At 41.8% G+C, this 20237-nt stretch overlaps 1 protein-coding gene across 1 annotated transcript in view; it reads right to left on the bottom strand.

Annotated features, from left to right (window-relative positions):
* Positions 1-1628: 1628 nt before the first annotated feature.
* The window catches only part of LOC148029181 (BTB/POZ domain-containing protein At1g67900-like), a 66261-nt gene continuing 47652 nt past the window's right edge, over positions 1629-20237 (bottom strand). Inside the window, exons 4-6 of the mRNA XM_087687937.1 lie at positions 2785-4089; positions 2236-2694; positions 1629-2122 (exon numbers count right to left, since the gene is read on the bottom strand). Coding sequence (XP_087544063.1) covers positions 2114-2122; positions 2236-2694; positions 2785-4089 — 1773 coding nt within the window. The 3' untranslated portion in view covers positions 1629-2113. The remainder of the gene's footprint in view (positions 2123-2235; positions 2695-2784; positions 4090-20237) is intronic.

The raw sequence follows: 20237 nt of genomic DNA, 5'->3' as shown, positions 1-20237 counted from the left end.
CGGGACAATCATCTACTTTGCTATGTGTAAGAGAATTTCTATGGGATATATTTCTTAGCAAAGCTTCTAACAAGCATTTGATGTAGACTTTTGGTCCCTGATTTTGTTCTATGAATGAAGCTAGCTTATATGATGCATTAACTCTCTCTATCATCTTAGATTTCCATTCATCAAGGAGATTACTTGTGTAACACAAGTATGCATCGCTTTGTAATCGGGAGCTCTACCTTGTAGACATTTTCAGAATGGCTGATTGTTTATTGTTAGGTTTTTGATAATTAAATGATGAATACAAAAGTAGAATGCCTTTAGTTTTTAGTTGAAAAACTAGTGGACTTTGATTATGGAGAAAGTTTTGCAAATCATATTTTTCAAAGGTTTTTGTAACACCTCGAAAACATGTTTATGTGAACACTAACGCACATATTTCAACCTGCACAAATGCAAGTTTCTTCCCTCAAAAGTGTACTAATGTGTGCACATATGCACAAGTGCTAGTTTTTGCAAAAGAGGAACACTACTTCACACATATAGGTAAACACCATTTTTTTCATTGAAAGCATCCATATGCATGCACACACGCCCATGTGTCCATAACTTCATGAAAATAATCTACATTCAAGAATAATGTAGTGAAGGGTTTGGGCAACTACTATGCATTAACTAAAATAGGGGTTGCCACAACCAGCTCTTACTAGGACTTGGGGGAGTCGCAAAAGTAAAGTGACATGGTGAGCCATGTTATTTGTGTCCTTAATTACTACAAATACGACTACCTTTAATTGCTAGACTTGAATAGAGTGTCTAGATGTGGCACTACCCTAAGTGATTCCTTGGTGGTGTTTGGAACTTTTTACTTGTATGAGGCTAATAGAATATATAGAACAACTTGTCCTCTTCTCCTTGCTTTAGGTAAAACTGTGCCCAAAGCCCCAATACACACAAGTCAAGCAACATAAAGGTTGAAGCCTAACATTCATGGGCAAGTCCATAAACATCCATGCCAACCTAATTTTGAGGAATGAGGAGTCGCATTCACACACAAGTTCATAAACATCCGTGTCAAGCTAATTCGAAGAATGAGGACCGGAAGAAAGGGTACTCATCGAATCAAATGGGCGTGTGCCACAAAGGCTTTATTTACTTCGGGGGTGTACATAATGCTCTGATCTTTTAGGGTACTACCGATAAGGTCTCACAAACTCGATGTTGACAAACACCCCACTCCAACAAGTCGGATCCACTTGCGCGTGGCGGGGTGTGGGTAGCAATGAGCATCTTCCAACTTTTGGCTTTGGAATTGTCCTCATCAGACAGGCTGTGAGATTCCAACTTTGTGGTCTCCTTCGGGAACTGACCCGCTTTTAACCACTGCGACTGCGCGACACTTATCTTGTACTTCCTTTGTGACAAAACAATATGGTTCTACCACCCTGGAAAATTAAATCACAGGGAGAACCCTCTGTGGATTGATACGAAAGATGTGCGCTGTTTCATCGGCAGCGTGGGAGTGATTATCCACTCCATGAGGATTACGCAATGCTTATTGGCTGTTATTCATCCGATTTGCAGCGGCCAAAAACATTTGTTGCAAGGTCCCTGCACCGATCAGGGGTCCTCTTTTGAAGTTCAAATGTGAGTAAAAATTATGCCGAGCTTCAAATTTGCAGTGTAAGCCAACTTCAACAATGTACATTCAGTAGCAATTCATGTCACTCGTGAATCAATGTTACACACCCTTCCCTATGCACAATTACCTGGACTATGACAAACAAGCAAGTGCGTGTGCCGAGTCTAAGTTTACATGAAACCTGCAATCCCATAAGCATCAGTTCCCATAAAAGCAGCGATGAGCAAGCTTTTGCATACAATCTGATCATATTCAAACACTGCAGCTGCGGTTAGGACGCCTTCAATGGAGCCTGCCAAGTACATCAAAATTTAGAATTCTTCCGATCTTCAAGGTATATTTTTGTAGTCTCTTCTGCTTCCAAGCTTCCACTGCTTGATGGTATGTTTAATAGACAAAACTCTTCTTCCAACTTTCCACTGCTTGATGGTATGTTTGGACAAAGATGTTGTGCTTCTTTACATTGTCCTCAAAGCTGTGCGATTAATGGCACTGCAAGAGCCACCAAACAAAAAACACCCGTTCAAAACACGAGAATGCGCATCAATTTGCCCACTGTTTAATTAGCCCTTTTCCATCTCTGTTACAACGACTTCAGCACTTACGCATCCTTTTGAGCTCTCTGAACAGCTCTTTCCTGGCCACAGCTTGCAGAGGAACTTTTTCGACCTGGATGGTGTACTTGTGCTTTTTGTATCCTCCACCTCGGTCGAACTGTGATCCTTCTCCACTTCAGAAATCTTCATTTTCATGCTGGCCAGATCACCTTGCAAGCTCCTAAAATTTTGCTGAACCGTTTCCCATTTGTGTTCGAGGGGGTTGATCTCCTGCAATTCATCCTCCTGAGCAGCCATCAACGCTTGTACACTGCTAGGTATTTCGTTTACCAAAGCTCCTCCAGTCATGGAGGCCCTAACTTGCTCAAAGAAGAGCACCTGTACAACGACTCTTAGCGGTAACCGTTCATTTTGGGCAGCATGCATACAGGCCTCCATAGAAAGCTTTTTACAGTCCAATAGCCTGCATATCCTTTTTCTTTCACTCTTCGACAACCCGGGATGCTCCTGCAAGTGGTTCCTTTTTTATTGATAGCATGATTAAATTATAAAATTTGTCAAGTTAACAATGCAAGTATTCATCACAGAAACCTGTACCTTTAAATAGATGTCAATGGCCCTGTATAGACCATCGTGCACAGGTCTAGTAAATTCTGGTATGCACTCAGCCAAAGTCATGAACTTCAACATAGAAAGATTGGTGTCTCTTGCAATCTCTGCAAGGTAAGCATCAATCAGCTTTGCAACCCGAAGTTTTGAACTGTGCGTTGCAGAGGTGGACCTCCTACTCTCCATAAAGTCAATGTTCTCAGCTGACCTAGTTCGCCTTTTCTCATACTTGAGCTGCCGTGCAAGGGAAGGACTGGTAGGAGGGCTCTGATCCTGCATCAGAAAGTGCTCCACAATAGATTGCACAAGGTCCACATCATACAAGGCATCGTTGGCATAAGAGAGAGAAGGTATGAGAAGGTCACCGAGAGAAGCTTCATCTAACTGCAAACCAACCCGTCTGGCAAGCTCCATTCTTGTAGAAAGTGAAGCACCTAAGATAGTTCCCGCTTTCAGCAGCTTCAGCAAAAAACTGCAAGATGTGCAACTTTTCTCAGCCGGAAGCAAACTGACAATTTTCTCTAGTATCTGACAATGTTTTGCTGCGATCTCAATGTAATCATTGGTGGGAGCCAGATTAGTTCCTTTCATAGGATCCGATAGCGAATGATCTTTTGAAACACCAGGCAGCCACTTCATAGAATAGAAGCGCAAGGCCTCACCCATGAGCTTAGGAGACATCCTATTTTGTGACTTTATTGCGACAATCACACGCCAGTACAAATCAATTTCCAGCTCTGCGAGATCTTCAACCCACCAGTCATCAGGAACAATACATTGGTGACGCTTGCTGTGAATCTCATTCCAAGGTGGACTCTCAGTTATTTCTGATGTCACATGGCCTTTGTCATGTTGACTTGCACTTGTTCGCGTGTAAGTGAAAGACCAATCAACTTTTGATGGGTTAGCAAGAGCCTTAGAAGCTATTGAATCTATACACCTACTAGCCACTTCAAGATCCTCAGCCATAGGCAGAAATGCTTTTGTACTCTGCAAAGTGATGATAGAATCCTTCCATCCACGAAAGATGCAAGCATTAAGAAAAACCTCTACCTTAAAAATCAGGTTTCCCTTATCAGCAGCCTCTGTCATTTCAAGGTATTCAGCTGCGCATCGAACAGCCACCACATTGTATGCATTAAGAGTTATAGTAATTCCATAGCAAAACTTGGCACAAAGCTCAAACGTTTCCACACCGCCTGGGATGTCATTGAGCTGCACCTCACTGCTATTTCTCTCATGAGCTTCTGCTGCCAGCCTCTTTAATTTCACACTTTTGGAAAACAAAGGAAACTGCAGAATATCAAACCTTGACATCAATAAGCTCTTCGATACACAGATATAACAACAACATTAACAGCCAAACCCATAGATCAGAGCACTATGCTACCAAATCATAGCTTATGGATCTATATATTACTCGCAAATTGTTGGCAAATCCTCACATTTAATAACTAGACATATGAAGACCATCTGTACCTTAAGAAATTTTCAAAAGAATGTGCATACACGTGTCTTTAACATATAGATTATCTTCTCTCTTCTGCAGGTGCTCTGACAGGTTACAACATTCTTGTCCATTTCCGTTGAAGACTGTAGGCTGTACACTCTCCATCTTTGTCACTGCCCCCATCTCCTTCACCGTCACAGGTGCTGTCAACATTTTTCAGCTTGATCTAGTGCCCTCACTGATGCTTCGGGTTGCATGGAGGGACTGATCAGTCCACTCTTGTATTCAGCATTCATTTCAGATTCAGTGCAGATTTCTCCTCTCTTTCTGCTGTCTTTTCTCTGTGTGTTCATGATTCTCTTCTGTTGCGCACTCTCACATGGTTATCACCTATGTGAGGACATGGAGTTTCCAGCCAAAGAGGAGACCACATTGTTGCTGAAACTCAAATTTAAGCCTGTTGTTCGCTGCTGTAAACACAAATTTTCTGTGGTAGATGGGTGCTTTTGACAAAGGCAGGACATCCACAACTCTTTTCTTGCAGCTGCTACTGATTTTCCCTCCACCTGGGCTCTCCTACAGCAAAACACAGCATGGATGACTTTGATGAGGAGGTTTCTCATCACTCCTTTGAAAGGTGGAGATCACCGGGCCCTTTTGTGCAGTCTCATCACTCAGAGCAACCCTTCCCCCTCTTTCCATGTTTCACACAAAGGTCACTCTATAAGTTTAAAATGCATCATGTGGCACCTTCCATACAAGTGCCCGTTCTCCCTTCTTTACTAAAAGAGGACCAGCTAGATGGTGCAAACTATTCACTTTCGTCATGTTCTTGACACTTGACACCTTCAATCTTTGGGAACTTATTACCATACCTATAACCCTCCCATAGAAGATCCTAGAGAGGGATCATCAATGGATCGTGCAGCCCTATGGGATCGGCTCAACTCTTACACCTAGTCCTTTCTTTTCATGAGCTTAAATTATTTTTTCCTAGTGCATGTTCGTAGGTCAAGGACAATAGCACAAGTGTGGAAGAAGCTTGTGTCTTTCTACCATCAAAAGACATTTGCCCACAAGCTCTCTCTTTAGAAGAAACTTCAAATGCTTAGTGTTGATGACTCTCCTTCCATGAAGGATCATATCAACAAACTAGAGGATATGAGGGATGAGCTTGCATCATAGTAACATGGAACGGGGAACGGGAATGGAGATGGAGACGAGGTCGGGGATGGGGGACGGCTAAAAGCAAGGAATGGGGACGGGGGATGGGATGCGGGAGGGAACGGCATACATAAATAGCATTTGCAAGTGTATGCATGTGATGTGGTGGATGGATGTGAGGGCATAGTAATAGGGGATGCCCATTTTGTAGCTTCCAATCCCAGTCCCATCCCCATGTTAGAGCCCCCTCTCATGGTAATAGGGGATGGCAATTTGTTATTCTTGTCCCCATGGGCCCGTCCCTATTCCCATCCCTATCCCCAAAACCGGTCCCATGTTACTGTGTGGGTGAATGTTACTACCAAAGAACATACTAAAAAAACACCCCCTAAAAGACACCCACTCCCTTCCCCCCTTTTTTTTTTTGAAATGTCAAAAACGTCCCCTAACAAGGGACGTGACAAGGGGACGGGATAGGGGATGGCTGGGACAGGGGGACGGCTGTTGGGGACGGGACAAGGGATGTCCCCGTTCCATTTTGGCGTCCCCATTCGGCTCATCTGTTCGGGACGGCGTTCCCGCATCTTGGGGCCTCGGGACGGCCGTTCCCTGTTACTATGGCTTGCATCCCTCCAGAGAAGAATAACTTTGAAGGATATGGCAATGATTCTCTTGACTCAATTGCCATCTCCACAATTTGATGTGTTCTATACTAGCCTTCTTACATCAAGGACCTACAAGACTCACAACTCTATGAAGGCTTTCACAATAGGTTCAGGAGGGAAAAAGAAAGAGAAGCCAAAGGCAAAGAAACAGGAGGAAAAAAATGATGATAAAAAGACGCCCAAGTGCCCACACTATGGGGAAGGATACACATCTGAAGGAGAAGTGTTGGTAGAAGTACCCCAATTTGAAGCCCCAGGAGGGGTCTAAGGATTTAATGGCAACCCTAGCTACCATTGAGTCCATCTTTGTATATGTATTCAAGGAGGAGGATTCAGCTCTTGCTTCTTCCACCACCAGAAGAAGCCTTGGCTGATGGACAATGGGCTTCTTTCCACATGACCTATTGCCAAGATTGGCTTCAAGGCATGAGTTCTAGTGGGGAATCCGTCACTAGTGGTGACAATTATTCCGTACCCATTGGAGGAGTCGGAACCATTTCCCTCTTGCCGAATTGGTAATGTTCTTTTGCCAAAGTTCTTTATGTACTAGATTTGGATTCTAACTTGCCATCTGTTCATGGTCTTACACAGTTGCTCCCTATGTTGATTTTACACAGGATGTGTTCTAAAGGGGGATTTGTCACTAGTGGTGACTTCTTCTATACTCGTTTGAGGAGTGGGAACCATTACCTCTTGCCGAATTGGTAATGTTCTTCCGCCAAAGTCCTTTATATACTACATTTGGGTTCTAACCTACTATCTATTCATGGTCTTACACAACTCCGTCCCCACAGGATGCAATGACTGTGGAGAATACTTCTATAGGAGCATTTCTTGTGACAAGTACATAGGAGAGTGGGCTTTATACGCTCATAGCCCTTGCTGCAAGGACTTCCCATGAGCTAGGATTGCTTTGGCATACCCGATATGGGCACCTAAACTTTGATGTTATCACACGGGCTTCTTAGAAGAAGATGGCGGAGGGACTTCTCGACTTCCCTCCCATTCACACTTTTTGCCCTAGTTGTTTGAGGGGCAAGCAACTCGTTGATGACTTCAACCGTTATGTGTGGCATTATTTTCTAGAGGACAAAAGCAAGTTGTACTCCTGTCAAAAGTGAATGCAGCAATGGAAGCATAAGCAAGTGCTAAAATAAACTGTTGAACACAAGATAAAAGAGAGAACACTACAAAGAAGAGAACTCAAAAGGATGCTTGGGAAATGGAATCCATATACCAAACACGAGACAATCGCATACAGCAGTGAGTCACTGGTTGGGCACTGGCATCGGCTCCTCTCTCTAATAGGAAGTCCACCTGGTGAATGATGATGATATGATTAAGGAAGAGGAGCCCCAACATATAGGCATCAAATATGCATGAAATAAATGCCAAATTGTCATGAAATGGCCACAAGGAAAAAATGCCTAAAATAAGGACAATGTGCCCAGCCCTAACTGGCATGCACAAACTCACACATGAGCTGACAATCCTTCTAGCACCCTCTCTCAGATCATGGGTGATTTGATACAATGACACAAGGAGAATGACTCATCATAGTCCATACAACATATAACCACTAGAATAGAACCATTGATACCCAAGCAGTGGGTGATCAAGTGACCACCAAGGAGCTTCGGAGAGAACCTTAAGTCGATGTGGATTGTACCAACTCGTGAATATAGAGAAGAACCATAGCATGTCTCTATGTCTATCATCAATGTCTCACAGTAGCATCCAAGACCATCCTGTAAAAAATGCCTCTAAACATATGTGACCATGGATTCCCTGCCTTTGGCCGCAATGCCAAAGTGTCCCCTCATGTTGGCACAAGACTAGGAGCCAAGCCTACTCTCTATCAAATAACGAGCTCATCAATGTGTCAATGTTTTAACTTGCCAAACTTCGATCAATGCGTTAGGGATGTCCCTCTCTCGAACCTGTGCACTTGTATACTTGTATAGATGAGGTTCACTGACCCCATCTCACCACCCTCTCACAACCCCTCTCTGGCACTAGAGAGTCGTGAGGGATAATCACATTACCTGTACAAGAAAGCAGGAAAGGAAGAGGCTGCCAAGCCCTCCCCTTGATCTAAAGAAGCGAATCCCTTCCGCGCCTTGGACTTCTCCTTGGTAAGAGGATCGAAATTGGAGTCTGAGGAAGAGGACGACTCGTCAGAGAAGTCCACATCCTACTTCTTCTTCTCCTTCTTCCATGAGGCTATTAACTCCTTCAACTCCTTCCACAAGTGTCCCTTCTTGCCACAATGGTAACATTGGGCCTTCGACTTCTTCCTATCACCTCTCTCTAAGGCTGCAAAGGCCTCACCAGAGCCTCCATAATGAGATAGAAGCCTCCCTTGTAGATGCAAAGATGCCTCATACTCAAGCAGTATCCTACTCAACATTCACTTCAGATTAAGTGCAGATTTCTCTTCTCTTGTTATCTTTTCTCTTCTCCTTCTCTCTGTGTTTATGATTCTATTCTGTTGTATACTCTCACAAGAGCTAAGTACATTGAAGAAACCTAGGTTCTCAATTGGAAAGCTCGTCATAAAAAATAGGAACTCTCAAAGGGGAGATAACTTAGAATGTTTCCTTACTCCTAAAGAGAGGTGAGCCATGAAATGGAAGCACAAGCGGGAGCAAGAGCTATGGTGGAAGGAGCAAGAGCAAAAGAGAGAGAGTCACAATGTGGGAACTCCAACAGTCACAATGTGTGAGCGGCCTTCCCTTTCTTCAAATTCTACTAAAAGAATAAAAAATGAAGTGACAGTGATGGGCGGTGAGTGTGCAAGCGCGAGTACAGTCAGTGTAGTAGTACACGAGCGGCTAGGTAGAGGTGCCTTTACCCCCAACAACCTCCCACTTAAAGGCAAATCTGCCTCAATGAGGAGTGAAAAGAAAAAAAGAAAAGAGAGTACAACATATACATAGATACAACGGGATGAGAAAATATGTCATCTCATCCAAGGCCCATCAACCTTCTAAGGAAGGCAAAGCGCTCTATAGAGGCTTTTCATGAGCAAGTCTGCAAGATTCTGGTCGATTGAGATCTTGACAAGGTCAACAGACCTGTCCTCAATGACCTCACGAATGAAGTGATACTTCACCTCAATGTGTTGCGTCTTTGTATGAAATACCAAAGTCTTAGCTAGCTGGATAGCACTCATAGAATCCGAATGTAGTGTAGGGATAGCATCTGCTATACCAAGGTCAGCAACCAAACGACCCAACCAAATGGCCTCCTTGCAAACCTCAGTGTCTGCAATATACTCGACCTCTGTAGTAGAAAGGACCCTGTATTTTTGCACCCTGGACATCCATGAAACAACACCTCCAACAAAAGTGAACACATAACCAGAAGTGGACTTCTTACTATCTACATGTCCTGCATAGTTAGAGTCAGTGTATCCCACGACTCTTGTATCCTAGCTTGCCATAATATATGTACATATCAGCAGTGCTCGTTAGGTACCTCATGATACCCTTCACGGCATCCCAATGCCTCTTGCCAGGTGCAGCCATATAACGTGCCACAACACCAATAGCAAATGCAATATCTGGATGGGTGGCTATCATGGCATACATAAGACTGCCTACTGTGGATGCACAGGGAATCTTGGCTATCTCGGCTCTCTGCTCATCTATCTGCGGACAATCGACCTGTGATACCTTCACATGAGAAGGCAATGGATAGCCAATAGGCTTATATTTTGCATACAAAAGCGCTCAAGGACTTTATGGATATACTCTTGTGATAGATAGAGTAGTCCCTGAGACTTGTCACGCGTAATGCACATACCAAGTATATGAGAGACCTGTCCTAGATCTTTCATCTCAAAGCTCTTCTTGAGCTGAGCCTTAAGAGTATCTAGCTCATCATAAGCTTCCCCTGCTAAAAGTATGTCATCCACATAGAGTACCAAAATCAGTAATGAACCATTACGGGCTTTTTTCATATACAAACATGGATTCATAGCACAACGGCTGTAGCCCTGTGACTGTATGAATGCATTAAATTTGTGGTACCATTCCCTAGGCGTTTGCTTCAAGCCATGAAGACTCTTCCTCAATCTACAGACTAGGTGTTCCCTGTCAGGCTCCTCTACAAATCCCTTAGGTTGCTCCATGTATATCTCATCATGCAAGTCCCCATGTAAGAAAGTCGTCTTAACATCCAACTGATACAAGTCCAAGTCAAGTTGGGAAACCAAAGCCAAGACTCAGCATTGGGTGGTCATCTTAACCAACCTTATCAAAGTCAACACCATGCTCTTGCTTAAAACCCTTTGCTACCAATCTGGCATTGTATGTTGGCCTAGGGTGTCCAGGGGTACTTTTCAACTTATACGCCCACTTGCAAGGCAAAGCTGTCTTGCCACTAGGCAAGGAAACCAAATCCCATGTATGATTCTTATGCAACGAGTTAATCTCAGATTGCATAACTCTCTCCCAGGAATGATTGTCACCTTTACGCATAGCCTATAGGTGAGAGGCTCTCCTACATTTGTAACGAAGACATAATCTAAGGAGGGCTCAAAGGGGTCAAGAGGTCGTCTATCTCTAGTAGAACGCCCCAATGCAGACTGTGCTGCTTGTCCAACATTCTGTCTAGCATCCTAACCATGAGGATCCGCTGCTGGTGCAGGCTGTCTAGTTGGTTGTGCGGGACCAGGGGAACTCCTCCTGAAAGATAACCCTGCGTATCTCAACAACTTTCTCAGATTGCATATGCATTTTATCCTCATGGAACATAACATCATGGCTACGGATCACTTTTCGCACATGCGGATCACAAAGACCATATCCCATCTCACTTGTATCTTCATAGTCAAGGAAAATGCATTTCACACTTTTAGGATCCAGCTTATTGTGTTTGTCCTTAGGCACATGGCAGAAGGCCTCACATCCAAAGACACGCAAATGAGCATATGAGGGAGGCTTTCCTATCCATACCTCCTCTACAACTTGGAAGTCAATAGCACTGCAAGATGACCTATTAATGAGATGCACGGCAGTAGAGACTACCTCAGTCCAAAAATGTTGACCATATCCCATTTCACTTGTATCTCCATAGTCAAGGAAAGTGCATTTCACACTTTTAGGATCCAGCTTATTGGATTTGTCCTTGGGCCACGGCAGAAGGCCTCACATCCAAAGACGCGCAAATGAGCATATGAGGGAGGCTTTCCTATCCATACCTCCTCTGCAACCTGGAAGTCAATAGCACTGCAAGATCACCTGTTAATGAGATGCACGGCAGTAGAGACTACCTCAGTCCAAAAATGCTGTGGTAAGCCTGCTTGGCTAAGCATACTGCGGACCCTCTCCTAGATAGTCCTATTCATACACTCAGCAATACCATTCGGAGAGAGGTATAAGGGACGATAAACTGATGCTTAATACCCCGTTGATTACAAAACTGCCCAAAGGCACATGAGACATACTCACCCTCGTTATCAGTCCTTAGGCATTTCAGTCTATGCCTAGACTGATTATCTGCTAAAGCAAGCCAACGCTGAGAGACTGCCAAGACATTAGATTTCTGCTTTATGGGATAAGCCCAAACCTTGTGTGAATAATCATCAATAACCCCTAATGACTGACAGGGCATGGGTTCATATACATCTAAATGCACAAGAGCGAAAGGCTCACCCATGCGTGGAATACCAAACTTTTTATGTGAATTTCTAGTCTGTCTGCCATATAAACAATGATCATATGACTCAAAATGCGAGTATTCAAAAGATGAAAGATATTGCAAAGCACTAAGCATTTTCATTCTCTTAAGTGATATATGCCTAAGACGAGCATGCCAAAGAGATACACGTGGGACAGAATCCACTAACGAGTTATCTTCCATGTAGAATCACCAAAGCATGTATGATAACCTATATCATCAAGGTGTCTAGCAGACATAAGGCTTTTAGTCAGGGCGGGTACATGTTGTACACTATGCATAACAAAAGTGCTACCAAAGGGAAACTGTAGAGTGATATCACCAATGCCAACAATAGCAAGAGACCAATCATCACCTAAGCGCACAATACCAGATACAATGCGATAGGTATGAAACTACTCATGGTAGGGGATCACATGAAAAGACGCACCCGAATCCAAGAGTCAACACTGTGCATGCATAGACTGAGCCTCGATCAAGTCAGAGGCATCACATGAAGAGGCTGCTAAGATGTAGTCACCATCGGACTCCTCAAGCTGCATGACATTTATCTCCTTAATCTTTACACTGGACTTTGCAGGTATAATGTTGCGATCATTGGAATACTCTTATATTTTTTCTTTTCTCTTTTTTTTTACGCTTGTCATTGCACATCTTATGGCACTGCAGCCGTATGTGTCTTGCTTTCCCACAATAATGGCATGTAAGATCAGACTTACATCCACGGGACTTGCTATGTCCACATGACTTAGACAAGGACTTTTGAGAGTCCTTTTCATGACGATCATTATCTTTCTTGCCACTTCTGCCACCTCTAACGAATAAAGCATGTGAATTGCGGGAAGCATCACTGTTTTTCCTGTTAATTTCTTCAGTCAAAAGAGCAATCTCTATATCTTTCAATTTTAGCCCATCAAGTTTGTTGGTATAGATCGCAGTGCAAAATACATCCCAAGACTTAGGTAAACTGCGAAGGAGAAACAAAGGATGCAAATTATCTTGAAACTCAATACCCTGTTGAAGCAAATTCTTCATGATAAAATGGAACTGGCTAAAGTGAGCAGACAATGGAGTCCCCTCCTTTATGCAGAGATCCATCAACTGTTTAAGCCAATACATCTGCGAAGCACGGCTTTGCTTTGCATAAAGTTCCTGAATCTTTTCTCATAGGTTCCATGCACTCTAATTTTCATATTCAACAACATTATTGTGGACCTCTTCAGAGAGTGATAAAATGATAGTGGACTAGCATAGTCTAAATCAGCCCAATCATCATTATCCATGTTCTCGGGTTTAATACCTTTGTTTCTTAGTTGCTTAATTTGTAAATTTTGTACCAAAACCTGCATATTTCTTTGTACGGGCGATTGCCTATGATAGGTTGAGAGTCACTAATTTGTAGCAAGTTGGGGTTTGACATACCTTATTGGGCTTTGGGCTAATAAAATGACTTATAAACTTAGCATTTGTGATCGCCTTTGTAAATTATATAGTAATAAAGGGAAATGATCCATAACTCAAATTTTTCATTGACTATCCTTGCAATTTTAAATATTTATACCCTTTGCAAAAGCTTCTATATTTTGTCCCTTTTAAGCAAAAATATGCATTACGTGCTAATTAGCCTCTTAGACAGGCCCAAAACATGCTTATTTAATGTAAAAACCCTAAATTGGGGAGCGGTTCAAGAGAGTTAAAACAGGGAGAGGTTCTAGACTATTGAGGACCCCAACTTTCTATATATAGGCATGCTACCCTCCTTTAAACCTTAATCTCGTTTTTGCAGATTGCACGTGATAGAGATTAGTTGTTTACAACCCGTCACAGAGGATACCTGAAGTGGAGCTGCCCATCATCACCCTCCATCATCAAGCTCCTACTATCCAGCCATTCCTTGCTGTTTATGACTGTTTCCAGCCTTCTTTCTGTTGCTGTCAGCCAGGCAACTTGTCGCTGATCACTCCCAGTTGTTGTACAGGCTGCCATATCAGCAAACTATTGTGTTTTCAGGCTCCAAGCTGCCACACCGAACCTGCTGCGTCCCTTCTCCAGCTATCATCACCTTCTCTGTTGCTTGCGCTTGGTGTCTTCTCACTCCCAACAGCTGCGTTTGCTGCACACTCTCTCTCTTTTGCCTATCTGGCATTAGATCCGACTTTCCTAGTTGCTTTTGCTGGTGTCCGACACCTTTGGAGGCTGCCGTGAAGTGAGATATACGCAAAGGAGATGCAAAGGTTAGCGATGGTGATGGCAGATAGAGAGAAAAACGTGAGCACCAGTAGAGCAGTAGAGAGTGAGAGAGATGCACAATGTGTGGGTACAACAAAGTGTACCTCTTTTAGCTTTTTGAGATAGATATATAAAAGTATAAGTGCTAAGGGTACGTTCACATCCATGCATATATAAAAGGCACGGTGGCCCTTTATTCCTAACAACCTCCCACCTAAAGGCAGTGTGCCTTAAGGTTGAGGAAAAGAATTAGCTAAGTCTAAGTATGTACAAAGGTAAAATATATATACTATCCAACTTCCATTATCTGTCGGCAATGAGCAAACTGTTTTGTTGGAAGACCCTTCGTGAGAAGTTCTAAAGGGCTATCATCTAAATGTACCTTGACAAGCTTAATGCTTTTGTTGTTAAGCACATCCCTCTAATAAAGTGATACTTCACCTGTATGTCCTTCGTCTTTGCATGAAAGGCGGGGTTCCGTGCTAGCATGATAGCACTTTGACTATCACAATGGAGGACAGGGATCTCAGTAATGCCAAGCTCTCCTACTAGACATGAAAAGCCTCCTTACATGCCTCAATGGCAACCACATACTCTACCTTTATAGTAGACAATGCAACACACTTTTGTAGCCTGGAGTTCCGAAACTGATCCCCCTGTGAGGGTGAATATATAACTTGAAGTAGACTTTATGCAGTTAGCATGACTAGCACAGTCTACATCCGTAAAGCCAATGACAGATGCCTTCTACTTTTCAAAGCACATGCACAAATCCTTTATGCCATTAAGATATCTCATGATGCCTTTCACTGCTTCCCAATGCTTTTTGCCAGCAAAATCTTGGATACATACTCATGCTATAATAGATAAAGAATACCTTTCGATCTATCCCTGAGTATACATATGCCAAGAATGTGATTTGCCTCATCAAGTTCCTTCATGTCAAAACTGCTATGTAGGTTCTGCTTCAATGTGTCCAAAGCATGAGTATCCCTACCACCAATCAACATGTCATCCATGTATAAAACCAATATAATAAGGCTGCCATCTGCTGCCTTCTTGGTATATAAGCAGTGATCCACTTGACTCCTTTTGAATCCTTGAGATTGCATGAATGTATCAAACTTATGATACCATTCACATGGTGCTTGTGTTGAGTTTATATACTATCTTTTCCTTCCCCTTTGCCACAAAAACTTCTGGCTATTGCATGAATATGTCCTCGTGTAGATCACCATGTAAAAAAACAATCTTTACACCCATCTGTATGAGTTCCATATTTCCATATGCAACCAAGCCCAATATGGTTTGCAAAGTAGTCATCTTGACTACAAGAGAGAAGATCTCATCAAAATCAATCCCATGTTCTTACTTGTACCCCTTTGCAACAAGCCATGCTTATTACTTTGGCAAGGAACCAAAAGTGACCTTCATCTTATAAACCCATTTGTATGGTAGGAATTTTTGCCCCTTGGAAAAATGCACCAAATCCCAAGTGTCATTCTTCTTTAAAGATTCCATCTCTAATAGCATAGCTTTATGTCATTTCTTGCTATCCTCTCTGTCCATTGCTTCCTTGAAGCATGACAGTTTATCACAATCTGTCAAGATGACGTAATTAGCAACATAATTTGCACTAGGAACAAAGATATCCTGCTATTTTGTATTTTTAGTCGATCTAAGGACCCAATGATTAGTGTTTTGTTGGCTATACAACTCGCAAATCTGCATTAACAGCTTGTTGTTCAAATGGTTCAGCATTTTTTCCTACTTGTTCCAATTATTCTAATGGCACATTTACTTGCTGAAACTATGATATATCATGGGTAACTTCTTGCTGATCAATTTCAACATCATTCCCTACATTTATAGGGTCATTTACAGCAGGTATTTACTACTGTACAACATACACTCTTTGCTGTCCTACAAGTATCTCTTCTCCGAACACAATCCTTTTGACTTCCTCAGTCTTTTCGGGCTGTTTATGCATGCGATCTTCCCAAAAGATAACATCATTGCTACATACAATTTTCCTTTTCTCGGGATCCCATAATCTATATCCCATTTCATCCTCCTCACCATATCCTAGGAAAATGCATTTATAGGACATTGGTTCCAATTTGCTACGTTGTTCCTTGTGTATGTACACAAATGCCTCGCAACCAAACACTCTTAAACGAAGGTGGCTTGCCCGACCATACTTCTTGAGGGACTCTCCCTCCCAAAGACCTATTCGGTGACCGATTTATCAAGTGTATAGTTATCATAATAGCCTCTATCCAAAATCCATGGAGTAATTCAACACGAGATAGCATGGTATAGACCTTCTTCTAAATAGTCCTATTCATAGACTCTGCAATACCATTTTGGGGTGGATTATGAAAGGCAATGAGCTCCCTCTTTATCCCTTTGCTGTCACAAAAGGCCTATAAGGCTTTTGACATATATTCTCTACCATTTTCAAAGCGAAGGCACTTTAATGTTTTGCTGGTCATATTTTCAGTAAGTCCCATGAAATTTTAGACTTATCTAATGTCTTATCTTTTACAATGGATTGGATAAACCCATACTTTGCATATGGTATCATCAACAAACATGATAAAATATTTCTCTTTCCCTAGAGATAACCTTGGCATCTCATATACATTTGAATGTACCAACTCTAAGGGTGAAGACTTTAACAAAAGAGACTTTTTATGTGATGTTTGAGCATGCTTACCAAATATACAATGATCACAATGGTCAAAATCAGCATACCTCAAACATGGCAAATAACCCAAACGTGAAAGTACATCCATTCCAGTTTAACTCATGTATCCCAATCGGTCATGCTACAAAGACACACTTGGCAGCTCAGATATGGCGACAACATGGTCACACACACTAGATACATGTAATAGATGCAGAATGTCACACTTAGAGCGTTTAGCAATAATCTTGGATTCCTTACATATCTTCGATTTGTCATCTCCAAAAGTGGTGTGATAGCCTTCATCATCTAGTTGCCATGTGCTTATCAAGATCTTCTTGAGCTGAGATACATATCTCACATTATGCAAGGTGAACATTGAACCATGTTGAAATGCCAATTGTACATTGTCAATCCCTGCAATGTCACATGTATGGTTGTTCCCCAAGTGGAATACCATGTCTACCACCACTGTAATTAGAAAACCACTCACGGTGTGGTGTCACATGGAATGAAGCACTTGAATTAAGAATCCAAGTGTGCATATCATCATTAGAAACTGCAATCAATGACTATGCACTAAAAGAAGAAGCAAAGAGTACATCACTGCCATTGTCACTGTCATGACTTACTTCATTGATTTCCTCTATCTTCACACTGCTCTTCTTTGCATGTTGGTTGTCCTTTTCCTCATCTTTGCTATTGTTAGTGCTTTTTCCCTTGCCCTTTTTTTTCTTCCACTTAAGTAATCCCACTTGAAGTGCCCGTTCTTGCCACAATGATGGCACTCTACATCTTTTCCACGAGACTTGCTATGTGCTTTGTTTTCAAACTTGCCCCTCTGCAGGGATCTGCCTCTAGTATGTGCAATGCATTGGAAGACTTGCTTGCTGAATTATTTTGCCTATTTAGCTCTTCCATGAGTAAAGAGCTCTCCACATCTGAATATAACAGCATGGCATTGGACGTAAAGAAGAACTAATCTAATAATGGAAATGAACAGGAAATAAAAAATACTCTAAGCTACAAATGATAAGAAATGAACGAAACTGAGATTCCAGCATGGCCATGCCGTGGAACAACTTCCATTACCATAGCACAATGTAGCCATGGACTGTCATCCAAGTACAAGAAAATTGTGAGAGACAAGAATGATGAAATTTTTGATAATGCCAAAGAATGATGCTACATTAGCACTTCTTGCCTTTTATACTAAAACCTAAGTCCTCTTTTCTAGGCTCAAGTATTTACAAAGTTTACTTGGAATAGGCTTTAACTCTCATGTAGATAATTTGCTTCATTACAAAGCATCCCCTCCTAGAGATGTTTTGTCCTCAAAACTTAAGATAATGAAGTAGTAGGCAAGTGGTTGATGAAGCAAATTATGTCGATGAAGATCCATAAGCATGTGGAAACACTTTGTGTGAAGAAACAATATAATGAACTTGAAACAATGAATTGTTTGCTTGCTGTCCAAACAGGGCTGCGTCAGTAGATTTGCCATAACTTTTGACTGGAGTGTCCAAATTCAGTGTTTGAAGAGTAGAAATGAAGTACACACCCCGAGGCATCATCCCATACCATCAAGATCACTTTTTGATGTCATTAAGGCAATTTAATCAATAACAGTATTTTAAAACAGCAAGCTATCCCTGCACAAATTATGATCATTCATCTTGCAAAAGCCATGGAAAAGCGTCCAAATAGGAAGAGGGTTGCTAAGTGGACTCTTCCATAGGTAGCCCCTTCCATTTGATCAGGAATTCAGCGAGAGTTTGGTTCCTAAGAACCTTTTCATGCTTCCCAATAATCTTTTCAGGTTCATAGATAATCAGTCCATCTTCATCAAGTGGTGGAAGCTCTTCAAGAACTTGTACATCTTGCCCAATATACTTCTTCAATTGTGATATATGAAAAACATCATGTATGCGAGTAGATGAGGGTAATTGGAGCTTATATGCAAGCTCTCCAATCTTTTCCAAAACTAAATATGGGCCATAAAATCTGTGAGCTAACTTGTTATTTTCACCCTTAAGGGATGCATAATGAGTCTTAGGCACCTTCAAGAAGACCCAATATCCAACATCAAACTCCATGTGCCTCCGCCTATCATCAGCATAGGACTTCATGACATCTTGTGCCTTTCGTATGTTTTCTTTACATTGCTTCATAAGCATCTCCACTCTTTCTAACTCATCTTTCGCTTGTGGATTCAAGTCTTCATGAAACATGGCTGAAGGAATTTAAACCTTGTATCCATAAAGTGCTTCAAAAGGAGCCATCCCAATGCTCATATGATATGTGTTATTGTAGCAAATTTCAGCAAGATGCAACCAGTCATCCCAAGCTGATTGCGTGTCATGACAAAAATGCCTCAAGTACACTTCCACCCCCATCGATTAACCTTTTTGGTTTGACCATCGGTTTGAGGGTGATAAGTCGTACTAGGGATAAGAGTAGTGCCCATGGAAGTAAATAAACCCTTCCAAAAATTTCCCATGAATCTAGTGTCTCTATTCGACACTATCCTCAAAGGCATACCATGTAACTTGAACACTCCTTCCATGAATTGACCCGCTACTTGCTTTGCTGAAAATTATGTCTTGGTTGGAATAAAATGGGCTGATTTGGTAAGTCTATCCACCACAATAAAAATGCTATTCCAACCATGCCTTCTGATAGGAAGGCCCGTAATGAAATCCATTGAAATGTCGGTCCATTTTCCTTGTGGGATAGGCAAAGGTTGAAGGAGACCGGCTGGTAATAAAGAAGAATCTTTATTTTGTTGACATTCCAAGCAATGAGAAACATACTCTTTCACATCCCGCCATAAGCCTTTCCAATAGAAACTCTTGTGCACTTTGTCAAAAGTCTTAAAGAGACCAAGATGGCTAGCCAAGGGTGAAGAATGCATCTCTTAAAGGACTTTCAGCTTAGAACTGCTTTGAGGGATCAAATAGACCTTTCCTTTGTATCATAAAAGTCCATTATGCCATTTGAAGTTTGGATATTCTTCATTTACCCCTTGCTGTAATTTCTGCATTATTGTGGCAGTATGCTTCTCCATCATATATTCCTCTTGTATATCATTTATCCAATCTTTATATATAGTGGAGATGGTAGATACATTACATGCCCACATCCTAGAAAGTGTGTCCGCCACTACATTGTCTTTTCCAATCATGTATGCTATCTCAAAATCATATGATTGAAGAGTTGCTAACCACCTTCTTTGCTTAGGAGACAAGTTAGGCTACGAGAGGAAGTACTTCAACACCCTATGGTCACTTTTCACTTTAAAGTGACTTTCATAGAGATAATGATGTCATTTTTTGACTACATGTAGTATAGCTAGCATCTCTTGCTCATATACATGCATTTGTCTCTCTTTTTCATCAAATTTTATGCTCTTATATGCAATGACACCATGTTCTTGGGCTAAAACAGCCCCCAATCCTCTCCCACTAGCATCCGCATAGATCACAAAGACCTTAGAAAAGTTGGGACAAACCAATATGGGTGCTGAAATGAGGAGTTGCTTCAGCTCATTGAAGCTTTT

This window comes from Lygodium microphyllum, chromosome 11 (assembly GCF_053477565.2).
Source record: "Lygodium microphyllum isolate KBCC chromosome 11, Lygodium_microphyllum_v1.1.10, whole genome shotgun sequence".
Classification (NCBI taxonomy): domain Eukaryota; kingdom Viridiplantae; phylum Streptophyta; class Polypodiopsida; order Schizaeales; family Lygodiaceae; genus Lygodium; species Lygodium microphyllum.
Note: the sequence above shows the minus strand (reverse complement) of the source record. Positions and strands in the feature narration are given on the sequence as shown.